The sequence below is a fragment of the Aquarana catesbeiana genome, linkage group LG02 (genome assembly GCF_042186555.1).
Source record: "Aquarana catesbeiana isolate 2022-GZ linkage group LG02, ASM4218655v1, whole genome shotgun sequence".
NCBI lineage: Eukaryota > Metazoa > Chordata > Amphibia > Anura > Ranidae > Aquarana > Aquarana catesbeiana.
This window is the reverse complement of record NC_133325.1, coordinates 770,683,956-770,710,119: the sequence shown is the minus strand read 5'-3', so window position 1 is coordinate 770,710,119 and position 26,164 is coordinate 770,683,956. Positions and strand designations below refer to the sequence as shown.

The 26,164-nt window shown below is 43.6% G+C and overlaps 2 protein-coding genes across 2 annotated transcripts in view; one reads left to right on the top strand and one right to left on the bottom strand.

Moving 5' to 3' along the window:
- LOC141129341 (uncharacterized) overlaps positions 1–26,164 on the bottom strand; it is a 145,054-nt gene that overhangs the window by 65,057 nt on the left and 53,833 nt on the right. The window lies entirely within an intron of this gene.
- LOC141130114 (small nuclear ribonucleoprotein F) lies at positions 4,994–5,373 on the top strand. Its single transcript, XM_073618069.1, has one exon. It carries the CDS (start codon positions 5,098–5,100, stop codon positions 5,356–5,358), a length of 261 nt encoding a protein of 86 aa, XP_073474170.1. The 5' UTR covers positions 4,994–5,097; the 3' UTR covers positions 5,359–5,373.

Below are 26,164 nucleotides of genomic sequence, written 5' to 3'. Positions count from 1 at the left end.
TGTGGAACAAGGATTGGAAAGCATCAGTGGAAAGGAGAAATGTTTTTCCCATATTAACTCTTACAGGAGAGAATTTCCCTTCCTAGGGGTAGATTTCATCTCACTTCCTGTTGTCTCCTTCCGTTTGCAAGTAGGAGTCGTTTGTAAGTTAGATGTTTGAAAGTAGGGTCCTGCCCTATATACTCAGCAGAAATTTGGGCCTTAGGTGTTGCTGTGGCCACAACACTGTAAGCCCTCACAGGGCCCTGCTGTGAAATATTAGATCAAGAATTGTAATTACATGCCCCTGTTGAACAGGAGCTGAAAAATTAGGCCTTAGGCACTGGTGCTGGTGCCACAACACTGCAACCCCTCACAGACACTCTAGTTGGAACGCAGGAACGAGCCCTGCTGCAAAGTATTGCATCAAAAATTGTAATTACACGCCCCTGTTAGACAGGGGCAGAAAAATTGGGCCTTAGGCACTGGTGCTGGTGCCACAACACTGCAACCCCTCACAGACACTCTAGTTGGAACGCAGGAACGAGCCCTGCTGCAAAGTATTGCATCAAAAATTGTAATTACACGCCCCTGTTAAACAGGGGCAGAAAAAATGGGCCTTAGGCACTGGTGCTGGTGCCACAACACTGCAACCCCTCACAGACACTCTAGTTGCAATGCAGGAATGAGCCCTGCTGCAAAGTATTGCATCAAAAATTGTAATTACATGCCCCTGTTAAACAGGGGCAGAAAAAATGGGCCTTAGGCACTGGTGCTTGTGCCACAACACTGCAACCCCTCACAGACACTCTAGTTGGAATGCAGGAACGAGCCCTGCTGCAAAGTATTACATCAAAAATTGTAATTACACGCCCCTGTTAAACAGGGGCTGAAAAATTGTGCCTTAGGCACTGGTGGTGGCGCCCAGAACCAAAAATGTTCTTACAAGCTATCAGCGTGATGATTGAGGAGGAAGAGGATAATTACTCAGGGATAGTCACTCAGCATCAGCATAGGCAGTCTTTGAAGGGATCTGAGATTTCAAAAAAAATTATTCGGTTACATCAATGCAGAGTTAGAAGTGTATCATATCACGGAGTGGCACCGTGGATACACACAAGAAGTAGACCTGTGCCGCGTCCTATCTAATATGTGAAAACTAAACAAGAGGGACTTTTGGACTTTATAGGCACAACTATAACAAACTGATAATTTAAAATAACATTTTATCTACTGGGAAAATACATAGCAAAAAAGATACATTATCTAAAAAACCACAACATGTGTATATATTTTATAGTGCTCGCTATACACCACCATCTATAGTATATAGTTTTCGGACGTCTGGATGAACTTTCCACAACAAGATCAATCCGAAATGATGGCACGATAGCGGGTTGGTAATCAGTTCAAGTCACGTAAATCTTTGATGCTCGACACGTTTCGCGTATCAATTACGCTTCTTCAAGAGCGATACAGGATATGTTGTGGCTATCAGAATATATAACATAGCAAAAACATAATAATTAACACAATATATATATCCGTCAAAAAACAGACGTCTATAGTGACGCCACATACATTGTATTTAGAAATTATTATAGAGAAGAAGACCTGCGCTAGCAACTCACCAAGTGGGTAACTGAAAAAATATTTACCTAAAAAACCACATAACATAAATAATTATTGCACAAAACATATTGCGTGAAAAAAATTATAAAAAATATATAAAAATATAAATGTACAAAAACTGTGCAAAGGCACACTGCCACCACTAGATCACTAGAGGTGAATTCAGAGACGTGAATGAGAAATGGTCTAGATTAATCACAAAAAATCCAGATCAATTGCACTGAGACTGAAAATTACCATATAATCATGAATAATAAATGTATCTGTGTATAAACAAAAAACAACATAAGATCTATTGAGTCACACAGTTCCTTCACATGAGGACACTCTACAGACTTCAAGCTTGTTATTCATATGGTGCACTTATATGGCAAATAGGCTGGTGCCGGTGATGTTTTGAGAGGAGATCTTGGAATCACAAACCTCGCATTCCACCAAAGGAAGAAAAAGAAAACACATAGCATAAAACCTATGATACCGTGAGATCACCTGCGCATAAAAGCGATACTCACGGAATCGATGTGCAGAGCAGGCATTCAGAATAAGGGCCGGTGTTCGCTGCTGAACGGCGTGCGTTCCACCAACACCAGGAAGTGATGTCACTGGTTCTCGAGTATGCGAGCGTGGGCCGGATGTTGCGTCGACGCGTTTCGCCCCTCCCCCAGGGCGTTATCAAAGACTTTGATAACGTCCTGGGGGAGGGGCGAAACGCGTCGACGCAACATCCGGCCCACGCTCGCATACTCGAGAACCAGTGACATCACTTCCTGGTGTTGGTGGAACGCACGCCGTTCAGCAGCGAACACCGGCCCTTATTCTGAATGCCTGCTCTGCACATCGATTCCGTGAGTAGCGCTTTTATGCGCAGGTGATCTCACGGTATCATAGGTTTTATGCTATGTGTTTTCTTTTTCTTCCTTTGGTGGAATGAGAGGTTTGTGATTCCAAGATCTCCTCTCAAAACATCACCGGCACCAGCCTATTTGCCATATAAGTGCACCATATGAATAACAAGCTTGAAGTCTGTAGAGTGTCCTCATGTGAAAGAACTGTGTGACTCAATAGATCTTATGTTGTTTTTTGTTTATACACAGATACATTTATTATTCATGATTATATGGTAATTTTCAGTCTCAGTGCAATTGATCTGGATTTTTTGTGATTAATCTAGACCATTTCTCATTCACGTCTCTGAATTCACCTCTAGTGATCTAGTGGTGGCAGTGTGCCTTTGCACAGTTTTTGTACATTTATATTTTTATATATTTTTTATAATTTTTTTCACGCAATATGTTTTGTGCAATAATTATTTATGTTATGTGGTTTTTTAGGTAAATATTTTTTCAGTTACCCACTTGGTGAGTTGCTAGCGCAGGTCTTCTTCTCTATAATAATATTAAAGTATTAGCACTTTTCACCTAGCAGCTGCAACAAATAGTTTAGAATATATTCACTTGCAAGCGCTGTCTTTTTATTAATTTATTGTATTTAGAAATGCATACTGGTTCAAGCAGAGCAGAATTCAGTTACATCAGCATCAGGTGCTTGGTAGCTGGTGGTGATCCAAGACTGATTCATTTTTATGAAGGTCAGTCGATCGACCGAGTCGGTGGACAGACGCACCCTGTGATCGGTTACCACGCCTCCAGCAGCACTGAATGTGCGTTCCGAAAGAATGCTGGATGCAGGACAGGCCAGTAGCTCAATTGCATACTGTGCAAGCTCTGGCCAGTGATCCATCCTCAAGACCCAGTAACCCAGAGGATTTTCGGTGGAAAAGGTGTCCAAGTCTGATCTTGCCCCTAGGTATTCCTGCACCATGTAAAACAGACGCTGGCGATGGTTGCTGGAACCGATCATACCTTGGGGCTGCGGACCAAAAAATTGTCTGAACGCATCAGTCAGACGGCCACCTTCTCCACCGCTCCTTCTTTGACTGACCGAAGCCTCAGCAACACGTTGTCCAGAAACAGGAGTTTGTAACCTCCCAGTCTCTGGGAACGCGTTGCACAGACCTTTCTGCAAGGCCTCCCGAAGATGTTTCATCCTCTGCTCCCTCTGCGATGGCAAGATAAGGTCCGCAACCTTACCCTTGTAACGTGGATCAAGGAGGGTTGCCAGCCAGTATTGGTCCTTCTCCTTGATACCACGAATACGAGGATCCTTACGCAGGCTTTGCAGGGTCAGGGAGGCCATGCAGCGTAGGTTTGCTGAGGCATTCTGTCCGGAGTCCTCTGGGTCACTAAGGACGACATGGTCCGCAGCCACCTCCTCCCAGCCACGTACAAGTCCATGTGTTTCTTGGGACTGATCCCTTAAAGACTGCTGCTGATGCTGAGTGCCAGGCTCCACCTCCATACTGACACAATCTTCCTCCTCCTCCTCCTCCTCGTCCTCTTCCTGTGTGATCGGCGGGCACGCAGGAACACTGTCTGGATAAAGGGGGCCTTGAGAGCTAAGGAAGTCCTCCTCTTCCTGCCTCTGTTCTGCCTCAAGTGCCCTGTCCATTATTCCACGCAGCGTGTGCTCCAACAGGTGGACAATGGGGACAGTGTCACTGATGCATGCACTGTCACTGCTCACCATCCTCGTGGCCTCCTCAAATGGTGACAGGACAGAGCATGCATCCCTGATCATGGCCCACTGGCGTGGGGAAAAAAAACCAAGCTCCCCTGACCCTGTCCTGGTGCCATAGTCGCACAGATACTCATTGATGGCCCTCTGCTGCGTGTGCAGCCGCTGCAGCGTGGCCAACGTTGAGTTCCACCTGGTGGGCATGTCACAGATTAGGCGGTTCTTGGGCAGGTTAAACTCCTTTTGGAGGTTCGTCAGCCGAGCACTGGCATTATATGACTGGCGGAAATGCACACAGACTTTCCTGGCCTGCCTCAGGACATCCTGTAAGCCCGGGTACCTGCCCAAGAACCGCTGCACCACCAAGTTAAGGACGTGAGCCAAACAGGGCACATGGGTCATTTGTCCCTGTCGGAGGGCAGAGAGGAGGTTGGTGCCATTGTCGCAAACCACCATTCCTGCCTTAAGTTGGCGTGGCGTCAACCACCTCTGAACCTGCCCCTGCAGAGCTGACAGAACCTCTGCCCCAGTGTGGCTCCTGTCCCCCAAGCACACCAGCTCAAGAACCGCATGGCATCTTTTGGCCTGCGTACTTGCGTAGCCCCTTGAATGACTACGGAGCACCGCTGGTTCCGAGGAAGAGGCCATGGAGGAAGAAGAAGAGGAGGGGGTGGAGGAGAGAGGTGTGTCACAATCATTAGCATTTTGGAGGCGTGGTGGCGGAACAACCTCCAACACTATTGCACCTTGTCCTGCATCCTTCCCAGCTGCCAGCAGAGTCACCCAATGCGCCGTGAAACTTAGGTAACCCTCTCGCAGCCATTTCCTGTTCTCTCCGGCGGTGTGTTCGAGCAGCATTCCGCGGGGAAATTTTTTCTGGTTTGTAGGTGAGCGCGTGGATTCAGCGTCGGCATGAGTTTGCCACTCAACCCAAAACCATTCCTTAATGGCCTTACTGGTAAGCCAGTAATGGTGAAACTGAAGTGGGGTATGGAGTACAAGGGATACCTGGTCTCTGTAGATGGCTACATGAACATGCAGCTCGCCAATACAGAAGAGTATATTGATGGGGCATTGTCCGGACATCTTGGAGAAGTTCTAATAAGGTGTAATAATGTATTGTATATACGTGGAGTAGAAGAGGAGGAAGAAGATGGTGAGATGAGAGAATAAAGCAATCTCCAAATTAGTTTTGTAAATTTTTTTTTTTTTTTCTTGAATCTTCTCTTTCGAGGTTATTGTTGGACTTTTTTTTTGTATGTTTTGTTAAAAAAAATAAACAGATTTTTTTTTTTTCACACTTTCTTTCATATGTGCCTGCTCTCAGATATCCACTTTCCAGAAACATTGTCTTAATTCGATAAACAATACTAAATTTAAAAAAAAAAAATAAAGAAACTTAGGTAACGTCCCTGTCCATGCCTGCTGGACCATGAGTCAGCAGTAATATGCACCTTACCGCTGACCGCCCTGTCCAGCGAGGCATGGACATTGCCTTCCACATGCCGGTAGAGAGCCGGAATCGCCTTCCGTGAGAAAAAGTGGAGTTTGGGTACCTGCCACTGAGGAACCGCACATTCCACAAACTCACGGAAGGGGGCAGAGTCTACCAACTGAAAAGGCAGCAGTTGAAGTGCTAGCAATTTTGCCAAGCTAGCATTCAACCGCTGGGCATGTGGATGGCTGGGAGCAAACTTCTTTCGGCGGTGCAGCAGCTGGGGCAGGGAAATTTGCCTGGTACAATCTAACGTCGGTGTACCAAAAGCAGATTGCCCACAAGTACTTGGCTGTGACACACCTAATTCTACATCTTCATTCCTCTCAGTGCAGGTCCCAGAGAGGACTGAAGGTCTAGTGGGGTTGGAAATCTCAGCTGATGAGGAGCAAGGAGAGGTCCTCTTTGTTCTTTGGTGTGGGTCCTTTAGATACGCTTGCCAACGAACTGCATGGCAGGTCAACATATGTCTGGTCAAGCATGTGGTACCCAAGCGGGAGATGTTTTGGCCACGTGAGATACGCTTGAGACATATGTTGCAAATAGCAGCGGTGCGATCTGATGCACTCGTCTCAAAAAAGGCCCACACCAAAGAACTTTTTGAATAACGTGCAGAGACTGCAGCGCCCTGCACATGTGGAGCTTTGGGGTGTGATGCAGTCAATGTGCTGCCCTTAGGCTGGCCCCTGGAGGGCATCCTGCCTCGTTGGTGATGTGCCGCCTCCTCCTCCTCCTCCTCTCTCCTATCAGGCACCCACGTTGAGTCAGTGACCTCATCATCCCCTCCCTCCTCATCACTGGAGCAAACCTGGCAGTATGCTGCAGCAGGGGGAGCATAACTGCCAGATTGCTGTCCTTCTTGGGCACCCCCTCTGTCCGTGCTCATGTTACTGCCTTCATCGAGCTCAGTATCATCATCAGAGCCTTCCAAACGCTGGGCATCCTCCTGGAGCATGTACCCAACACTGTGGTCAAACAGTTCGAGGGACTCCTCAGGAGGACATGGTGGAGCTAGGGAAGGAGTCACTGATGACATTGAGCCGAGGGAAGAGGCCGCTGCTTTGCCAGACAAAGCACCCTGGGCATGGGTGAGAGAGGATGAGGAGGATGAGGACGGCTTGGTCATCCACTCGACCAAGTCTTCCGCATGTTGCGGCTCAACACGGCCAGCTGCCGAAAAAAAGGCCAAGCGTGTCCCATGGCCACGTGCTGATGAGGATGCACCGTCTCCACGACCAGCACTAGACACAGAGCCTGCTTGCCCTCTCTTATTGGCTTGTGACTGTCTGCCTCTCCTTCTTGGCCTTCCAGACATACTAATGGCCTGTAGCTGCACTAAGCTGGGATATATATATATATATATATATATATATATATATATATATATATATATGTACTGATACTGCAGCTAGCAAAATCAACTGCCTGCTTGTAGTATGAGAACACCACCAACCTTCTACAGGTAGCTTTAGCTGAACACTGTGAGGTGGACGCACCCCACTTTGTAGGTTTAGCTGAACACTGAGCAGGACGCACTGCACTAACTGTAAATAGTCTAGCTGCCTGACTGTGGTACTAATAGGATCAAAAGAACACCAGCAATTTTCTTCAGGTAGCTGTATTTACTGTAACAAGACAAGCCTGCCTGTCAGTAAGAAGATAACAGGAACGGATCTAGCTGAACACTGTGAGCAGGACGCACCCCACTAACTTGTAGGTTTAGCAGAACACTGTGAGCAGGACGCACTGCACTAACTGTAAATAGTCTAGCTGCCTGACTGTGGTACTAATAGGATCAAAAGAACACCAGTAATTTTCTTCAGGTAGCTGTAAATACTGTAACAAGACAAGCCTGCCTGTCAGTAGGAAGATAACAGGAACGGATCTAGCTGAACACTGTGAGCAGGATGCACTGCACTAAATGTATATAGTCTAGCTGCCTGACTGTGGTACTAATAGGATCAAAAGAACACCAGTAATTTTCTTCAAAATACTGTAACAAGACAAGCCTGCCTGTCAGTAGGAAGATAACAGGAACGGATCTAGCTGAACACTGTGAGCAGGACGCACTGCACTAAATGTAAATAGTCTAGCTGCCTGACCGTGTTACTAATAGGATCAAAAGAACACCAGTAATTTTCTTCAGGTAGCTTTATATACTGTAACAAGACAAGCCTGCCTTTCAGTAGGAAGATAACAGGAACGGATCTAGCTGAACACTGTGAGCAGGACGCACTGCACTAAATGTAAATAGTCTAGCTGCCTGACCGTGGTACTAATAGGATCAAAAGAACACCAGTAATTTTCTTCAGGTAGCTTTATATACTGTAACAAGACAAGCCTGCCTGTCAGTAGGAAGATAACAGGAACGGATCTAGCTGAACACTGTGAGCAGGACGCACCCCACTAACTTGTAGGTTTAGCAGAACACTGTGAGCAGGACGCACTGCACTAACTGTAAATAGTCTAGCTGCCTGACTGTGGTACTAATAGGATCAAAAGAACACCAGTAATTTTCTTCAGGTAGCTGTAAATACTGTAACAAGACAAGCCTGCCTGTCAGTAGGAAGATAACAGGAACGGATCTAGCTGAACACTGTGAGCAGGATGCACTGCACTAAATGTATATAGTCTAGCTGCCTGACTGTGGTACTAATAGGATCAAAAGAACACCAGTAATTTTCTTCAAAATACTGTAACAAGACAAGCCTGCCTGTCAGTAGGAAGATAACAGGAATGGATCTAGCTGAACACTGTGAGCAGGACGCACTGCACTAAATGTAAATAGTCTAGCTGCCTGACCGTGTTACTAATAGGATCAAAAGAACACCAGTAATTTTCTTCAGGTAGCTTTATATACTGTAACAAGACAAGCCTGCCTGTCAGTAGGAAGATAACAGGAACGGATCTAGCTGAACACTGTGAGCAGGACGCACTGCACTAAATGTAAATAGTCTAGCTGCCTGACCGTGGTACTAATAGGATCAAAAGAACACCAGTAATTTTCTTCAGGTAGCTTTATATACTGTAACAAGACAAGCCTGCCTGTCAGTAGGAAGATAACAGGAACGGATCTAGCTGAACACTGTGAGCAGGATGCACTGCACTAAATGTAAATAGTCTGGCTGCCTGACCGTGGTACTAATAGGATCAAAAGAACACCAGTAATTTTCTTTAGGTAGCTGTAAATACTGTAACAAGACAAGCCTGCCTGTCAGTAGGAAGATAACAGGAACGGATCTAGCTGAACACTGTGAGCAGGATGCACTGCACTAAATGTAAATAGTCTAGCTGCCTGACCGTGGTACTAATAGGATCAAAAGAACACCAGTATTTTTCTTCAGGTAGCTTTAAATACTGTAACAAGACAAGCCTGCCTGTCAGTAGGAAGATAACAGGAACGGATCTAGCTGAACACTGTGAGCAGGACGCACTGCACTAATTGTAAATAGTCTAGAAGATAACAGGAACGGATCTAGCTAAACTGAATACAGTGTATATATATATGCAACACCTGGGATGCATATATATACACAATACACTTTAAGTGCAGCTAACTGACTGACTGTCCTGCCTAATCTAGCTAACTCAAATGAAATGACACTGTCTCTCTCTCTCTCTATCTCTCAGCACACCGGAACTCACTGCACAGGGCCGCCGTGCAGGCGGCCTTATATAGTGTGGGGCGTGTACTAAATCCCCTGAGCCATAATTGGCCAAAGCCTCCTTGGCTTTGGCCAATTACGGCTCTCTGTTCAGGCGGCGCTGTGATTGGCCAAGCATGCGGGTCATAGTGCATGCTTGGCCAATCATCAGCAAGCAATGCACTGCGATGCCGCAGTGAATTATGGGCCGTGATGCGCCACACGAATTTGGCGCGAACGGCCCATATCGTTCGCAATTCGGCGAACGACCGAACAGCCGATGTTCGAGTCGAACATGGGTTCGACTCGAACACGAAGCTCATCCCTAATCTTAACATGTACGTGTAAGGTATAACTTACTGGTTGGGGAATATGGAAATGCTCCCTACCACTCTTTTTGCTTTATGAAGGAAACACGGGGGATAACCAAATATATAAATGTTATAATCTGAGAACAGTGTTCTCCTGATACCAATCAAATGTAACCTTTATTAAAACCTTATATAAAACATTTTTTTAATATTTTTGTTCAAAGTTGTTTATGGCAATAAGAGATAAACAAGCAAAACAAGACAATTTTAACGTGCTTCAAAATAGGTTATTACAAATTGTATTAAACATTTTGTGCTAATTTCTTGCAATGTAAACAAACAAAATATGTTGGTGGTCTACCCTTCTATCCTCCACACTTCTGGTGGTACCAGTTTCGACAAACAACGCAAAGGATCTGTTTTTCTTCATGGATATTGTCATTGGAGCAGTAAAAAGATGTACAAAATGTCCAGCCTTCTGAATTGCAGTAACTGGATGTGAAAGTACTCATATTCTCCTGTGTGTCCTGTTCTGCTATTTTGACCATTGGTGGGTTGTATTTCTCTATTTTTCGTGCTACATGTGTGTACTTTGCTGTTTGTTTCATTTTTAGGTATGAGAAATCCACTTGCAGTATCTTGCTGTGTACCCACTGTCTAACTAACTGCTGTGTACCCACTGTCTGCTGTCAAAACCCCACACATATTTAAGACCATTACATATAATGTATGAATTTAGGATGACATGCACTCCACAGTCATAAGAATCACTTTGTTTTGGGCAGTCAGCGCTCACAATCCAAGTCCAGTCTGCTTCAACAAACTCTGCTGAGGAACAGAGAGTGTGGATGCCGTTCAGCATTTTTTGTAGAACAGCGCAGTATGTTTTATATTCGTTGCTTAGAGAGTCCATTATTGTCACTCTTTTAGATTTTAGGTCAGATACAGCCAAAAACCAGTGCAGACCTTGTCCATATAAAGTTAGATCACTGTTAATTGGGAAGAGTTAAAACATCATAGTTTAAAAGTGATAAGCAATCTGCAAATTTTACAAAGGATGCATGTCCTCCATTACTAACAGCATGGAAAAAATGTGGAGGAATTGCAAAACAATTACTGGAAATTTCAGATTCTTTATCTAACTGCATCAAGGCACATTCTATTACATCTCCTTCAAGCCAAGCCTTTGGCTTAAGACATGGTTTCAGATTGTCAATTGAGCCTATATGTTCATCCCAAGGCTTTCCAACTATAAAGCTGTCTGATTTTTTTGGTGTAATTTTATGCTTCGGAGGCTGTAATGCAACATTTTCATCTGTGAGCTGTGTAATTGTTGGGCTCTTACATGAAATTTGTGTAAAGGTTTGGTCGTCACTTTCTTGTGGTGAGATGGCATACAGGACTTCAGCATTCTCCTCCATTTGTTTGACTGTAGGACTTTTGCAGGATTCAACTTCTGCATTTTCCTCTGTGAATTTATTGTTGTCATTTGGTTGTGATGAGTTTGAATGACTTGCCATCTGGGAATCTGGTGCAGCCTCAGTTTGATAGTCATAATCTTGTTTTCTAGCCTTTTTGCGTCCTGATTTTCCTTCCTTCCGACGTGCTCGTTTTCTCAGAGAAGAAAGATTGTAGGTAAAGTTACCTGGGATGAATATTCCAGATGCCTTTTTGGACTGCAATCAAATGATAACAAAGTCCAGTGCTTCTGCAGGAACATGTTGGCTTTGGTGACAAGCACACTGAATGTACCTCATTTTTAAATGGACTTTTAACAACAAACACCTGCAGTTGTCCATTTAGAGAAACCAAATTTTTTTCAATGCACAAGTTTGCAATTGCTGTCTGTGTCATTCTGTGATCAGATTCTTTTTTAGGGCTACAAAATATTGTGGGATTTTCTGATTTCACCTTCTCAACAATTTCCTCAATTGGTAGGTATAATGGGAAGTGTGTGTACTCATTGGGGGTTTTCTGCAACTTCTTAAATGTTTTTTTTAATGTATATATCCCAAGGCTATAGTAGGCCCTTTGGAATTCATACTGTAAAGGTAAAACAGTTGTAAATGGGGTAAACACAGTAGAAGGCTGTCCAAAGACAATTCTTTCCACTCTGTAGCATTTTTCAGTATTTTGTTCATACTTTCACTAGCATTATTCGTTGACATCTTTTCTGAAATGCACTAAACTTCTTTGTAAAGAACCGGCTTGAAAATTTGAATATGTGTTCATGTAAATTATTTTTAAAATATTCAGAGAATGAGTGTGACCACAGCATTCTGAATTCTTTCATTCTTCTACACTTTCAGAATTTTTAAGCTGTTCCACATGATCCTTCAATACCTTTATATCATCTTTTTTTCATCCAGCAGATTTTACACAATACTCTACATCTTTCGAAATGTGATTTCAACATAAAACAATAGAAATAGATGGTGCCACTTTATTTACAGCATTAAGAATTCCTTTTTCATGATCAGTGACAAATGGAATATTTTCAATGTCCTTTAGATGTAGGCAATTCACAAGTTCTCCAATAAACAGTTCATGGTATTTTTGAAATTTCCTTTCATGAATCATAAATGCTACTGGAAAAATTGGGTTCATTTCCAAAATTGTATTTCTCATGACAAAAGTTGACATATAGAAATCACCAAGATTAAAGGTGGTGTCATAGGCAAACATTTGTTCTGTCTTTTAAGGCAGTTTTTAAAATCTTTTCCCCAATCCAATAACTCTTTTGACCAAGCAAAAACCACAAGATCAGGATAAATAGTGACATTTCTTACGAAATCTATTTGTTCCTATGTATGTTTAACTACAATATTCCACCCATAATCCCCATGTAGAAAAATAATTATATGCATATTCTTATCAGCAATGGGTTAAATATGTTCCTATGTATGGGTAACTGTAACATTGCACCCATAATCTCCATATAAAAAAAAATATTACATGCATATTCATATCAGAAATAGGTTTAATATATTCCTATGTCTGTTTAACCACTTGACGACCGCCTCACGCCGATGTACGTCGGCAAAGTGGCACGGACAGGCAAAATCACGTACCCGCCTTCCGCGGGTGGGGGCCCGAGGCGGTCGTCTTTTGTCCAGCAGCGATCGGTGATGAGGGGGAGACCATCCGTTCGTGGCCCCCCCCTCGCGATCGCCGCCAGCCAATCGAATCATTCCTTTGCTGCTGTATGCTAAACAGCAGCAAAGGAAATGATGTCATCTCTCCTCGGCTCGGTAATTTCCGTTCCGGCCCGAGGAGAGAAGACATCAATGTGAGTGTAACACTACACACACACACACAGTAGAACATGCCAGGCACACAAAACACCCCGATCCCCCCCCCCGATCGCCCCCCGATCCCCCCCCAATCACCCCCCCCCCCCTGTCACAAACTGACACCAGCAGTTTTTTTTTTTTTTTTCTGATTACTGCATAGTGTCAGTTTGTGACAGTTACAGTGTTAGGACAGTTAGTATTACCCCCCTTTAGGTCTAGGGTACCCCCCTAACCCCCCCTAATAAAGTTTTAACCCCTTGATCACCCCCTGTCACCAGTGTCACTAAGCGATCATTTTTCTGATCGCTGTATTAGTGTCGCTGGTGACGCTAGTTAGTGAGGTAAATATTTAGGTTCGCCGTCAGCGTTTTATAGCGTCAGGGACCCCCATATACTACCTAATAAATGTTTTAACCCCTTGATTGCCCCCTAGTTAACCCTTTCACCACTGATCACCGTATAACCGTTACGGTTGACGCTGGTTAGTTTGTTTATTTTTTATAGTGTCAGGGCACCCGCTGTTTATTACCGAATAAAGGTTTAGCCCCCCGATCGCCCGGCGGTGATATGCGTCGCCCCAGGCAGCGTCAGATTAGCGCCAGTACCGCTAACACCCACGCACGCAGCATGCGTCTCCCTTAGTGGTATAGTATCTGATCGGATCAATATCTGATCCGATCAGATCTATACTAGCGTCCCCAGCAGTTTAGGGTTCCCAAAAACGCAGTGTTAGCGGGATCAGCCCAGATACCTGCTAGCATCTGCGTTTTGCCCCTCCGCCCGGCCCAGCCCAGCCCACCCAAGTGCAGTATCGATCGATCACTGACACTTACAAAACACTAAACGCATAACTGCAGCGTTCGCAGAGTCAGGCCTGATCCCTGCGATCGCTAACAGTTTTTTTTGTAGCGTTTTGGTGAACTGGCAAGCACCAGCCCCAGGCAGCGTCAGATTAGCGCCAGTACCGCTAACACCCACGCACGCACCGTACACCTCCCTTAGTGGTATAGTATCTGATCGCATCAATATCTGATCCGATCAGATCTATACTAGCGTCACCAGCAGTTTAGGGTTCCCAAAAACGCAGTGTTAGCGGGATCAGCCCAGATACCTGCTAGCACCTGCGTTTTGACCCTCCGCCCAGCCCAGCCCACCCAAGTGCAGTATCGATCGATCACTGTCACTTACAAAACACTAAACGCATAACTGCAGCGTTCGCAGAGTCAGGCCTGATCCCTGCGATCGCTAACAGTTTTTTGGTAGCGTTTTGGTGAACTGGCAAGCGCCAGCGGCCTAGTACACCCCGGTCGTAGTCAAACCAGCACTGCAGTAACACTTGGTGACGTGGCGAGTCCCATAAGTGCAGTTCAAGCTGGTGAGGTGGCAAGCACAAGTAGTGTCCCGCTGCCACCAAAAAGACAAACACAGGCCATCGTGCCCATAGTGCCCTTCCTGCTGCATTCGCCAATCCTAATTGGGAACCCACCGCTTCTGCAGCGCCCGTACTTCCCCCATTCACATCCCCAACCAAATGCAGTCGGCTGCATGAGAGGCATTTTTATGTCCTCCCGAGTACCCCTACCCAACGAACCCCCCCAAAAAAGATGTCGTGTCTGCAGCAAGTGCGGATATAGGCGTGACACCCGCTATTATTGTTCCCCCTGTCCTGACAATCCTGGTTTTTGCATTGGTGAATGTTTTGAACGCTACCATTCACTAGTTGAGTATTAGCGTAGGGTACAGCATTGCACAGACTAGGCACACTTTCACAGGGTCTCCCAAGATGCCATCACATTTTGAGAGACCCGAACCTGGAACCGGTTACCGTTATAAAAGTTAGTTACAAAAAAAGTGTAAAAAAAAAAAAAAATATGAAATAAAAAAAAATAGTTGTTGTTTTATTGTTCTCTCTCTCTCAATTCTCTCTCTCTATTGTTCTGCTCTTTTTTACTGTATTCTATTCTGCAATGTTTTATTGTTATTGTTATTGTTATTGTTATTATGTTTTATCATGTTTGTTTTTCAGGTGTGTAATTATTTACACTTTACTGTGCTTTATTGTTAACCATTGTTAACCATTTTTTTGTCTTCAGGTACGCCATTCACGAATTTGAGTGGTTATACCAGAATGATGCCTGCAGGTTTAGGTATCATCTTGATATCATTCTTTTCAGCCAGCGGTCAGCTTTCATGTAAAAGCAATCCTAGCGGCTAATTAGCCTCTAGACTGCTTTTACAAGCTGTGGGAGGGAATGCCCCCCCCCCACCGTCTTCCGTGTTTTTCTCTGGCTCTCCTGTCTCAACAGGGAACCTGAGAATGCAGCCGGTGATTCAGCCAGCTGACCATAGAGCTGATCAGAGACCAGAGTGGCTCCAAACATCTCTATGGCCTAAGAAACCGGAAGCTACGAGTATTTCATGACTTAGATTTCGCCGGATGTAAATAGCGCCATTGGGAAATTGGGGAAGCATTTTATCACACCGATCTTGGTGTGGTCAGATGCTTTGAGGGCAGAGGAGAGATCTAGGGTCTAATAGACCACAATTTTTTCAAAAAAGAGTACCTGTCACTACCTATTGCTATCATAGGGGATATTTACATTCCCCGAGATAACAATAAAAATGATTAAAAAAAAAAATATGAAAGGAACAGTTTAAAAGTAAGATTAAAAAAGCAAAAAAATAATAAAGAAAAAAAAAAAAAAAAAAAACACCCCTGTCGCCCCCTGCTCTCGCGCTAAGGCGAACGCAAGCGGCGGTCTGTCGTCAAACGTAAACAGCAATTGCACCATGCATGTGAGGTATCACCGCGAAGGCCAGATCGAGTGCAGTAATTTTTCCAGTAGACCTCCTCTGTAAATCTAAAGTGGTAACCTGTAAAGGCTTTTGAAGGCTTTTAAACATGTATTTATTTTGTTGCCACTGCACGTTTGTGCGCAATTTTAAAGCATGTCATGTTTGGTATCCATGTACTCGGCCTAAGATCATCTTTTTTATTTCATCAAACATTTGGGCAATATAGCGTGTTTTAGTGCATTAAAATTAAAAAAAGTGTGTTTTTTCCCCAAAAAATGCGTTTGAAAAATCGCTGCGCAATTACTGTGTGAAAAAAAAAATGAAACACCCACCATTTTAATCTGTAGGGCATTTGCTTTAAAAAAATATATAATGTTTGGGGGTTCAAAGTAATTTTTTTGCAAAAAAAAAAAACTTTTTCATGTAAACAATAAGTGTCAGAAAGGGCTTTGTCTTCAAGTGGTTAGAAGAGTGGGTGATGTGTGACATAAGCTTCTAAATGTTGTGCATAAAATGCCAGGACAGTTCAAAACCCCCCCAAATGACCCCATTTTGGAAAGTAGACACCCCAAGCTATTTGCTGAGAGGCATGTCGAGTCCATGGAATATTTTATATTGCAACACAAGTTGCGGGAAAGAGACAAATTTTTTTTTTTTTTTTTGCACAAAGTTGTCACTAAATGATATATTGCTCAAACATGCCATGGAAATATGTGAAATTACACCCCAAAATACATTCTGCTGCTTCTCCTGAGTACGGGGATACCACATGTGTGAGACTTTTTGGGAGCCTAGCCGCGTACGGGACCCCGAAAACCAAGCACCGCCTTCAGGCTTTCTAAGGGCGTGAATTTTTGATTTCACTCTTCACTGCCTATCACAGTTTCGGAGGCCATGGAATGCCCAGGTGGCACAAAACCCCCCCAAATGACCCCATTTTGGAAAGTAGACACCCCAAGCTATTTGCTGAGAGGTATAGTGAGTATTTTGCAGACCTCACTTTTTGTCACAAAGTTTTGAAAATTGAAAAAAGAAAAAAAAAAATGTTTTTTCTTGTCTTTCTTCATTTTCAAAAACAAATGAGAGCTGCAAAATACTCACCATGCCTTTCAGCAAATAGCTTGGGGTGTCTACTTTCCAAAATGGGGTCATTTGGGGGGGTTTTGTGCCACCTGGGCATTCCATGGCCTCCGAAACTGTGATAGGCAGTAAAGAGTGAAATCAAAAATTTTCACCCTTAGAAATCCTGAAGGCAGTGATTGGTTTTCGGGGTCCAGTACGCGGCTAGGCTCCCAAAAAGTCCCACACATGTGGTATCCCCATACTCAGGAGAAGCAGCTAAATGTATTTTGGGGTGCAATTCCACATATGCCCATGGCCTGTGTGAGCAATATATCATTTAGTGACAACTTTATGAAAAAAAAAAAAAAAAAAAGTGTCACTTTCCCGCAACTTGTGTCAAAATATAAAATATTCCATGGACTCAATATGCCTCTCAGCAAATAGCTTGGGGTGTCTACTTTCCAAAATGGGGTCATTTTGGGGGGTTTTGTGCCACCTGGGCATTCCATGGCCTCCGAAACTGTGATAGGCAGTGAAGAGTGAAAGCAAAAATTTACACCCTTAGAAATCCTGAAGGCGGTGATTGGTTTTCGGGGCCCCGTACGCGGCTAGGCTCCCAAAAAGTCCCACACATGTGGTATCCCCATACTCAGGAGAAGCAGCTAAATGTATTTTGGGGTGCAATTCCACATAGGCCCATGGCCTGTGTGAGCAATATATCATTTAGTGACGACTTTTTGTAAATATTTTTTTTTTTTTTGTCATTTTTCAATCACTTGGGACAAAAAAAATAAATATTCAATGGGTTCAACATGCCTCTCAGCAATTTCCTTGGGGTGTCTACTTTCCAAAATGGGGTCATTTGGGGGGGTTTTGTACTGCCCTGCCATTTTAGCACCTCAAGAAATGACATAGGCAGTCAAACTAAAAGCTGTGTAAATTCCAGAAAATGTACCCTAGTTTGTAGACGCTATAACTTTTGCGCAAACCAATAAATATACGCTTATTGACATTTTTTTTACCAAAGACATGTGGCCGAATACATTTTGGCCTAAATGTATGACTAAAATTTAGTTTATTGGATTTTTTTTATAACAAAAAGTAGAAAATATCATTTTTTTTCAAAATTTTCGGTCTTTTTCCGTTTATAGCGCAAAAAATAAAAACCTCAGAGGTGATCAAATACCATCAAAAGAAAGCTCTATTTGTGGGAAGAAAAGGACGCAAATTTCGTTTGGGTACAGCATTGCATGACCGCGCAATTAGCAGTTAAAGCGACGCAGTGCCAAATTGGAAAAAGACCTCTGGTCCTTAGGCAGCATAATGGTCCGGGGCTCAAGTGGTTAACTACAATATCCCACCCATAATCCCCATGTAGAAAAATAATGATATGCATATTCAGATCAGAAATAGGTTTAATATATTCCTGTGTATGTTTAACTACAATATTCCACCCATAATCCCCATGTAGAAAAATTATTATATGCATATTCTTATCAGAAATGGGTTAAATATGTTCCTATGTATGGGTAACTGTAATATCCCACCCATAATCCCCATGTAGAAAAAAAATGACATGCATATTCATATCAGAAATAGGTTTAATATATTCCTATGTATGTTTAAGTACAATATTCTACCCATAATCTCCATGTAGAAAAATAATGATATGCATATTCAGATCAGAAATAGGTTTAATATATTCCTATGTATGTTTAAGTACAATATTCCACCCATTACCCCATGTATAAAAATAATTATATGCATATTCTTATCAGAAATGGGTTAAAAATGTTCCTATGTATGTTTAACTACAATATTCCACCCATAATCCCCATGTAGAATAATAATTATATGCATATTCTTATCAGAAATGGGTTTAATGTATTCCTATGTATGTTTAACTACAATATTACACCCATCATCCCTATGTAGAAAAATAATTATATGCATATTCTTATCACAAATAGGTTAAATATGTTCATTGTCAGGTGTTAACATGATATTCCTCCCATAAACCCCATGAGAAATAATAATTTTACCCAAGGCTTATTTTCTCGGAGAATGGGTGTAGGAACTCCCCCCGTCTGATTCACCCCTTGTCTCTGCCCCTACCCACCTCTGACCACTGTCCCTTGGTTCTACCCCCTACCCACCTACCAGTACTGCCCCTTTTAGAGAATACAGAACCAAGTATCATTTTGTGGTGCTAAATCATTTGTATGGAACATGTTAATGATAAAAAGAAAAACAGTAAAATAGATCCCCTGCAGCCAGGAACAATAGAATCCCAGCAATAGATCCCCACACAACAATAGACTCCCCCAGCAACAATGGACTCCACCCCGACAACAATAGATTCCCTGCAGCAACAGTGAACCATCCACAACAAAATATCACACCCAGTAACAAAATATCCACCCAAGCAACATTAGAGCCCCCCAGCAGCAACAACAGATCTCCCAGCAGCCAGCATCAATAGATCCTCCAGCATCCAGTAAAAATAGACCTCTCCCTCAACAATAGATCCCTTCCAGCAACATAAGACCCCCCAGCAACAATAGATTCTCCATAAGCAACAATAGACCCTCACACAAAATCATATCCCACACCAGTGACAATAGATCCCCCAGCAGCCAACATCAATAGACCCTCCAACACACCCCATGCTAATACATACATTCAGTGCTGGAGGTGCTGGAACTGCATTCCCCCGTGTTCCCGCTGAAAAAAATCCCTGATTCTACCCATATTCTCATCAAAAACAGGTCAAATGTGATTTCTCCTTTAGCAAGTGAAGAGTTAAACATTAGCAACTGCTTCTTGCAACATTATATCAAGCACTGCAGAAAAGAATAACATATTCTGATAAAAAACAGAGTCATTACCATATATACGTGTAAAAAGTACACTGACATCTAGTGAGAGTTCTCAGCATTGCAGCCAATAATCCAATCATCCCAATATGCAGTTTAGTACGTCCCGTAAAAGGTAATGCTATGCGTAGTCATGTTACTGTTTATATAATTGGTTATACTGCCAGCTTGTGGTTATTTTGGTTGTAGCATTATCCTTTTCCATTTATTATCTGTGTCCACTCCAACATTATGATGTACTTCCTTTTCCTGTTCCTTCACTGTCTTGGGAAACAGAGATGGACACTTTTGTATAGGCCGAATGCAATCTGCTCGCATCTGGGAACACATTACCATGTTTTGACCTGCAGATACAGTCTTTCATTAATCTGCCACATTTTGTTGTCTGCTGTAATCTTCTGCTTGCAACAAAACCCACGCTTATGGAAGAATCGGTATCTGGTGAGTTCAAGCTATCTGATAAGAATTGTCACTATTAGGGATGAGCTTTGAGTTCGAGTCGAACCCATGGTCGACTCGAAGATCGCCTGTTCGATTGTTCGTCAAATTGCAAACGTTATGGGCCGTTCATGCCAAATTTGAGTGGCGCATCACGGCCCATAATTCACTGCGGCATTGCAATGCATTGCTGGCTGATGATTAGCCAAGCATGCACTATGACCCGCATGCTTGGCCAATCACAGCGCCGTCTGTACAGAGGGCCGTAATTGGCCAAAGCCAGGGTGGCTTTGGCCCATTATGGCTCAGGGGGTTTAGTACATGCCTCACACTATATAAGGCTGCCTGCGTGGCGGCCTTTTGTAGTGTGTTGCGGCAGCGGAGAGAGATAGACAGAGAGACAGTGTCATTTGATTTAAGTTACATAGAGTAGGCAGGTGAGTCAGTTAGCTGCACTTACAGTGTATTGTGTATATATATGCATCCTAGGTGTTGTGTATATATATATATATATATATATATATATATATATATATATATATATATATATACTGTAGATCTGTTCCTGTTATTCTCTTCCTAATATACTGATAGGCTGGCAGGTGTTTTTACAGTATTTACAGTTAGTGTACTGTGTCCTTTGCACAGTGTGTACCTAAAGCTACCTGAAGAAAATTGCTGGTGTTCTTCTGATCCTATTAATACCACAGGCAGGCAGCTGCAGTATTTACAGTTAGTGTACTGTGTCCTCTGCACAGTGTGCACCTAAAGCTACCTGAAGACAATTGCTGGTGTTCTGGTCCTTTTAACCACTTGCCGACCGCCGCACGACGATGTACGTCGACAAAGCGGCACGGGCAGGCAAAAGGGCTTACCTGTACGTCCCTGCCTGCCCGCGGGTGGGGGGTCCGATCGGACCCCCCCCCCGGTGCCTGCAGCGGTCGGCAAATGTCCCCCGACGATCGGTGGTGAGGGGGAGGCCATCCATTCGTGGCCCCCCCCTCGCGATCGCTCCCAGCCAATGGGATCATTTCCCTGCCTCTGTATTGTACACAGAGGCAGAGGAAATGATGTCATCTCTCCTCGGCTCTGTATTTTCCGTTCCGGGCCGAGGACAGAAGACTGAACTGTGAGTGCACCAAACACTACACACACAGTAGAACATGCCAGGCACACATTACACCCCGATCCCCCCCCCGATCGCCCCCCGATCCCCCCCGATCACCCCCCCCCCTGTCACAAACTGACACCAAGCAGGTTTTTTTTTTTTTTTTTTTTTTTTTTTTTCTGATTACTGCATTGGTGTCAGTTTGTGTCAGTTAGTGTGGTAGGGCAGTGAGTCTTAGGCCCCCTTTAGGTCTAGGGTACCCCCCTAACCCCCCTAATAAAGTTTTAACCCCTTGATCACCCGCCGTCACCAGTGTTGCTAAGCGATCATTTTTCTGATCGCTGTATTAGTGTCGCTGGTGACGCTAGTTAGGGACGTAAATATTTAGGTTCGCCGTCAGCGTTTTATAGCGACAGGGACCCCCATATACTACCTAATAAATGTTTTAACCCCTTGATTGCCCCCTAGTTAACCCTTTCACCACTGATCACCGTATAACCGTTACGGGTGACGCTGGTTAGTTTGTTTATTTTTTATAGTGTCAGGGCACCCGCCGTTTATTACCGAATAAAGGTTTAGCCCCCCGATCGCCCGGCGGTGATATGCGTCGCCCCAGGCAGCGTCAGATTAGCGCCAGTACCGCTAACACCCACGCACGCAGCATACGCCTCCCTTAGTGGTATAGTATCTGTACGGATCAATATCTGATCCGATCAGATCTATACTAGCGTCCCCAGCAGTTTAGGGTTCCCAAAAACGCAGTGTTAGCGGGATCAGCCCAGATACCTGCTAGCACCTGCGTTTTGCCCCTCCGCCCAGCCCACCCAAGTGCAGTATCGATCGATCACTGTCACTTACAAAACACTAAACGCATAACTGCAGCGTTCGCAGAGTCAGGCCTGATCCCTGCGATCGCTAACAGTTTTTTTGGTAGCGTTTTGGTGAACTGGCAAGCACCAGCCCCAGGCAGCGTCAGATTAGCGCCAGTACCGCTAACACCCACGCACGCAGCATACACCTCCCTTAGTGGTATAGTATCTGATCGGATCAATACCTGATCCGATCAGATCTATACTAGCGTCCCCAGCAGTTTAGGGTTCCCACAAACGCAGTGTTAGCGGGATCAGCCCAGATACCTGCTAGCACCTGCGTTTTGCCCCTCCGCCCGGCCCAGCCCACCCAAGTGCAGTATCGATCGATCACTGACACTTACAAAACACTAAACGCATAACTGCAGCGTTCGCAGAGTCAGGCCTGATCCCTGCGATCGCTAACAGTTTTTTTGGTAGAGTTTTGGTGAACTGGCAAGCGCCAGCGGCCTAGTACACCCCGGTCGTAGTCAAACCAGCACTGCAGTAACACTTGGTGACGTGGCGAGTCCCATAAGTGCAGTTCAAGCTGGTGAGGTGGCAAGCACAAGTAGTGTCCCGCTGCCACCAAAAAGACAAACACAGGCCTGTCGTGCCCATAGTGCCCTTCCTGCTGCATTCGCCAATCCTAATTGGGAACCCACCGCTTCTGCAGCGCCCGTACTTCCCCCATTCACATCCCCAACCAAATGCAGTCGGCTGCATGAGAGGCATTTTCTTTATGTCCTCCCGAGTACCCCTACCCAGCGAACCCCCCCAAAAAAGATGTCGTGTCTGCAGCAATCGCGTATATAGGCGTGACGCCCGCTATTATTGTCCCTCCTGTCCTGACAATCCTGGTCTTTGCATTGGTGAATGTTTTGAACGCTACCATTCACTAGTTGAGTATTAGCGTAGGGTACAGCATTGCACAGACTAGGCACACTTTCACAGGGTCTCCCAAGATGCCATCGCATTTTGAGAGACCCGAACCTGGAACCGGTTACAGTTATAAAAGTTAGTTACAAAAAAAAGTGAAAAAAAAAAAAAAACACAAACAAAAATATAAAAAAAAAAAAAAATAGTTGGCGTTTTATTGTTCTCTCTCTCTCTATTCTCTCTCTATTGTTCTGCTCTTTTTTACTGTATTCTATTCTGCAATGTTTTATTGTTATTATGTTTTATCATGTTTGCTTTTCAGGTATGCAATTTTTTATACCTTACCGTTTACTGTGCTTTATTGTTAACCATTTTTTTGTCTTCAGGTACGCCATTCACGACTTTGAGTGGTTATACCAGAATGATGCCTGCAGGTTTAGGTATCATCTTTGTATCATTCTTTTCAGCCAGCGGTCGGCTTTCATGTAAAAGCAATCCTAGCGGCTAATTAGCCTCTAGACTGCTTTTACAAGCAGTGGGAGGGAATGCCCCCCCCCCAACGTCTTCCGTGTTTTTCTCTGGCTCTCCTGTCTCAACAGGGAACCTGAGAATGCAGCCGGTGATTCAGCCAGCTGACCATAGAGCTGATCAGAGACCAGAGTGGCTCCAAACATCTCTATGGCCTAAGAAACCGGAAGCTACGAGCATTTTATGACTTAGAATTCGCCGGATGTAAACAGCGCCATTGGGAAATTGGGAAAGCATTTTATCACACCGATCTTGGCGTGGTCAGATGCTTTGAGGGTAGAGGAGAAATCTAGGGTCTAATAGACCCCAATTTTTGCAAAAAAGAGTACCTGTCACTACCTATTGCTATGATAGGGGATATTTACATTCCCCGAGATAACAATAAAAATGATTTAAAAAAAAAAAAATGAAAGGAACAGTTTAAAAATAAGATAAAAAAATAATAATAATAATGAAAAAAAAAAAAAAAAAAAAAAAAAGCACCCCTGTCCCCCCTGCTCTCGCGCTAAGGCGAACGCAAGCGTCGGTCTGGCGTCAAATGTAAACAGCAATTGCACCATGCATGTGAGGTATCACCGCGAAGGCCAGATCGAGGGCAGTAATTTTAGCAGTAGACCTCCTCTGTAAATCTAAAGTGGTAACCTGTAAAGGCTTTTAAAGGCTTTTAAAAATGTATTTAGTTTGTCGCCACTGCACGTTTGTGCGCAATTTTAAAGCATGTCATGTTTGGTATCCATGTACTCGGCCTAAGATAATCTTTTTTATTTCACCAAACATTTGGGCAATATAGTGTGTTTTAGTGCATTAAAATGTAAAAAAGTGTGTTTTTTCCCCAAAAAATGCGTTTGAAAAATCGCTGCGCAAATACTGTGTGAAAAAAAAAAATGAAACACCCACCATTTTAATCTGTAGGGCATTTGCTTTAAAAAAAAAAATAATGTTTGGGGGTTCAAAGTAATTTTCTTGCAAAAAAAAATTATTTTTTTATGTAAACAATAAGTGTCAGAAAGGGCTTTGTCTTCAAGTGGTTAGAAGAGTGGGTGATGTGTGACATAAGCTTCTAAATGTTGTGCATAAAATGCCAGGACAGTTCAAAACCCCCCCAAATGACCCCATTTTGGAAAGTAGACACCCCAAGCTATTTGCTGAGAGTCATGTTGAGTCCATGGAATATTTTATATTGTGACACAAGTTGCGGGAAAGAGACAATTTTTTATTTTTTTTATTTTTTTTTGCGCAAAGTTGTCACTAAATGATATTTTGCTCAAACATGCCATGGGAATATGTGAAATTACACCCCAAAATACATTCTGCTGCTTCTCCTGAGTACGGGGATACCACATGTGTGAGACTTTTTGGGAGCCTAGCCGCGTACGGGACCCCAAAAACCAAGCACCGCCTTCAGGCTTTCTAAGGCCGTAAATTTTTGATTTCACTCTTCACTGCCTATCACAGTTTCGGAGGCCATGGAATGCCCAGGTGGCAAAAAACCCCCCCAAATGACCCCATTTTGGAAAGTAGACACCCCAAGCTATTTGATGAGAGGTATAGTGAGTATTTTGCAGACCTCAGTTTTTGTCACAAAGTTTTGAAAATTGAAAAAAAAAATTTTTTTTCTCGTCTTTCTTTATTTTCAAAAACAAATGAGAGCTGCAAAATACTCACCATGCCTCTCAGCAAATAGCTTGGGGTGTCTACTTTCCAAAATGGGGTCATTTGGGGGGGGGGGTTGTGCCACCTGGGCATTCCATGGCCTCCGAAACTGTGATAGGCAGTGAGGAGTAAAATCAAAAATGTACGCCCTTAGAAATCCTGAAGGCAGTGATTGGTTTTCGGGGCCCCGTACGCGGCTAGGCTCCCAAAAAGTCTCACACATGTGGTATCCCCATACTCAGGAGAAGCAGCTAAATGTATTTTGGGGTGCAATTCCACATATGCCCATGGTCTGTGTGAGCAATATATCATTTAGTGACAACTTTGTGCAAAAAAAAAAAAAAATTTGTCACTTTCCCGCAACTTGTGTCAAAATATAAAATATTCCATGGACTCAACATGCCTCAAAGCAAATAGCTTGGGGTGTCTACTTTCCAAAATGGGGTCATTTGGGGGGGTTTTATGCCATCTGGGCATTTTATGGCCTTCAAAACTGTGATAGGTAGTGAGGAGTAAAATCAAAAATGTACGCCCTTAGAAATCCCGAAGGCAGTGATTGGTTTTCGGGGCCCCGTACGCGGCTAGGCTCCCAAAAAGTCCCACACATGTGGTATCCCCATACTCAGGAGAAGCAGCTAAATGTATTTTGGGGTGCAATTCCACATATGCCCATGGCCTGTGTGAGCAATATATCATTTAGTGACAACTTTTTGTAATTTTTTATTTATTTTTTTTTTTTTGTCATTATTCAATCACTTGGGACAAAAAAAATGAATATTCAATGGGCTCAACATGCCTCTCAGCAAATTCCTTGGGGTGTCTACTTTCCAAAATGGGGTCATTTGTGGGGGTTTTGTACTGCCCTGCCATTTTAGCACCTCAAGAAACGACATAGGCAGTCATAAATTAAAGGCTGTGTAAATTCCAGAAAATGTACCCTAGTTTGTAGGCGCTATAACTTTTGCGCAAACCAATAAATATACACTTATTGACATTTTTTTTACCAAAGACATGTGGCCGAATACATTTTGGCCTAAATGTATGACTA

Excerpts from the sequence above, each read along its gene's own strand:
- LOC141130114 (XM_073618069.1), top strand. The coding sequence starts at position 5,098 with ATGAGTTTGCCACTCAACCCAAAACCATTCCTTAATGGCCTTACTGGT.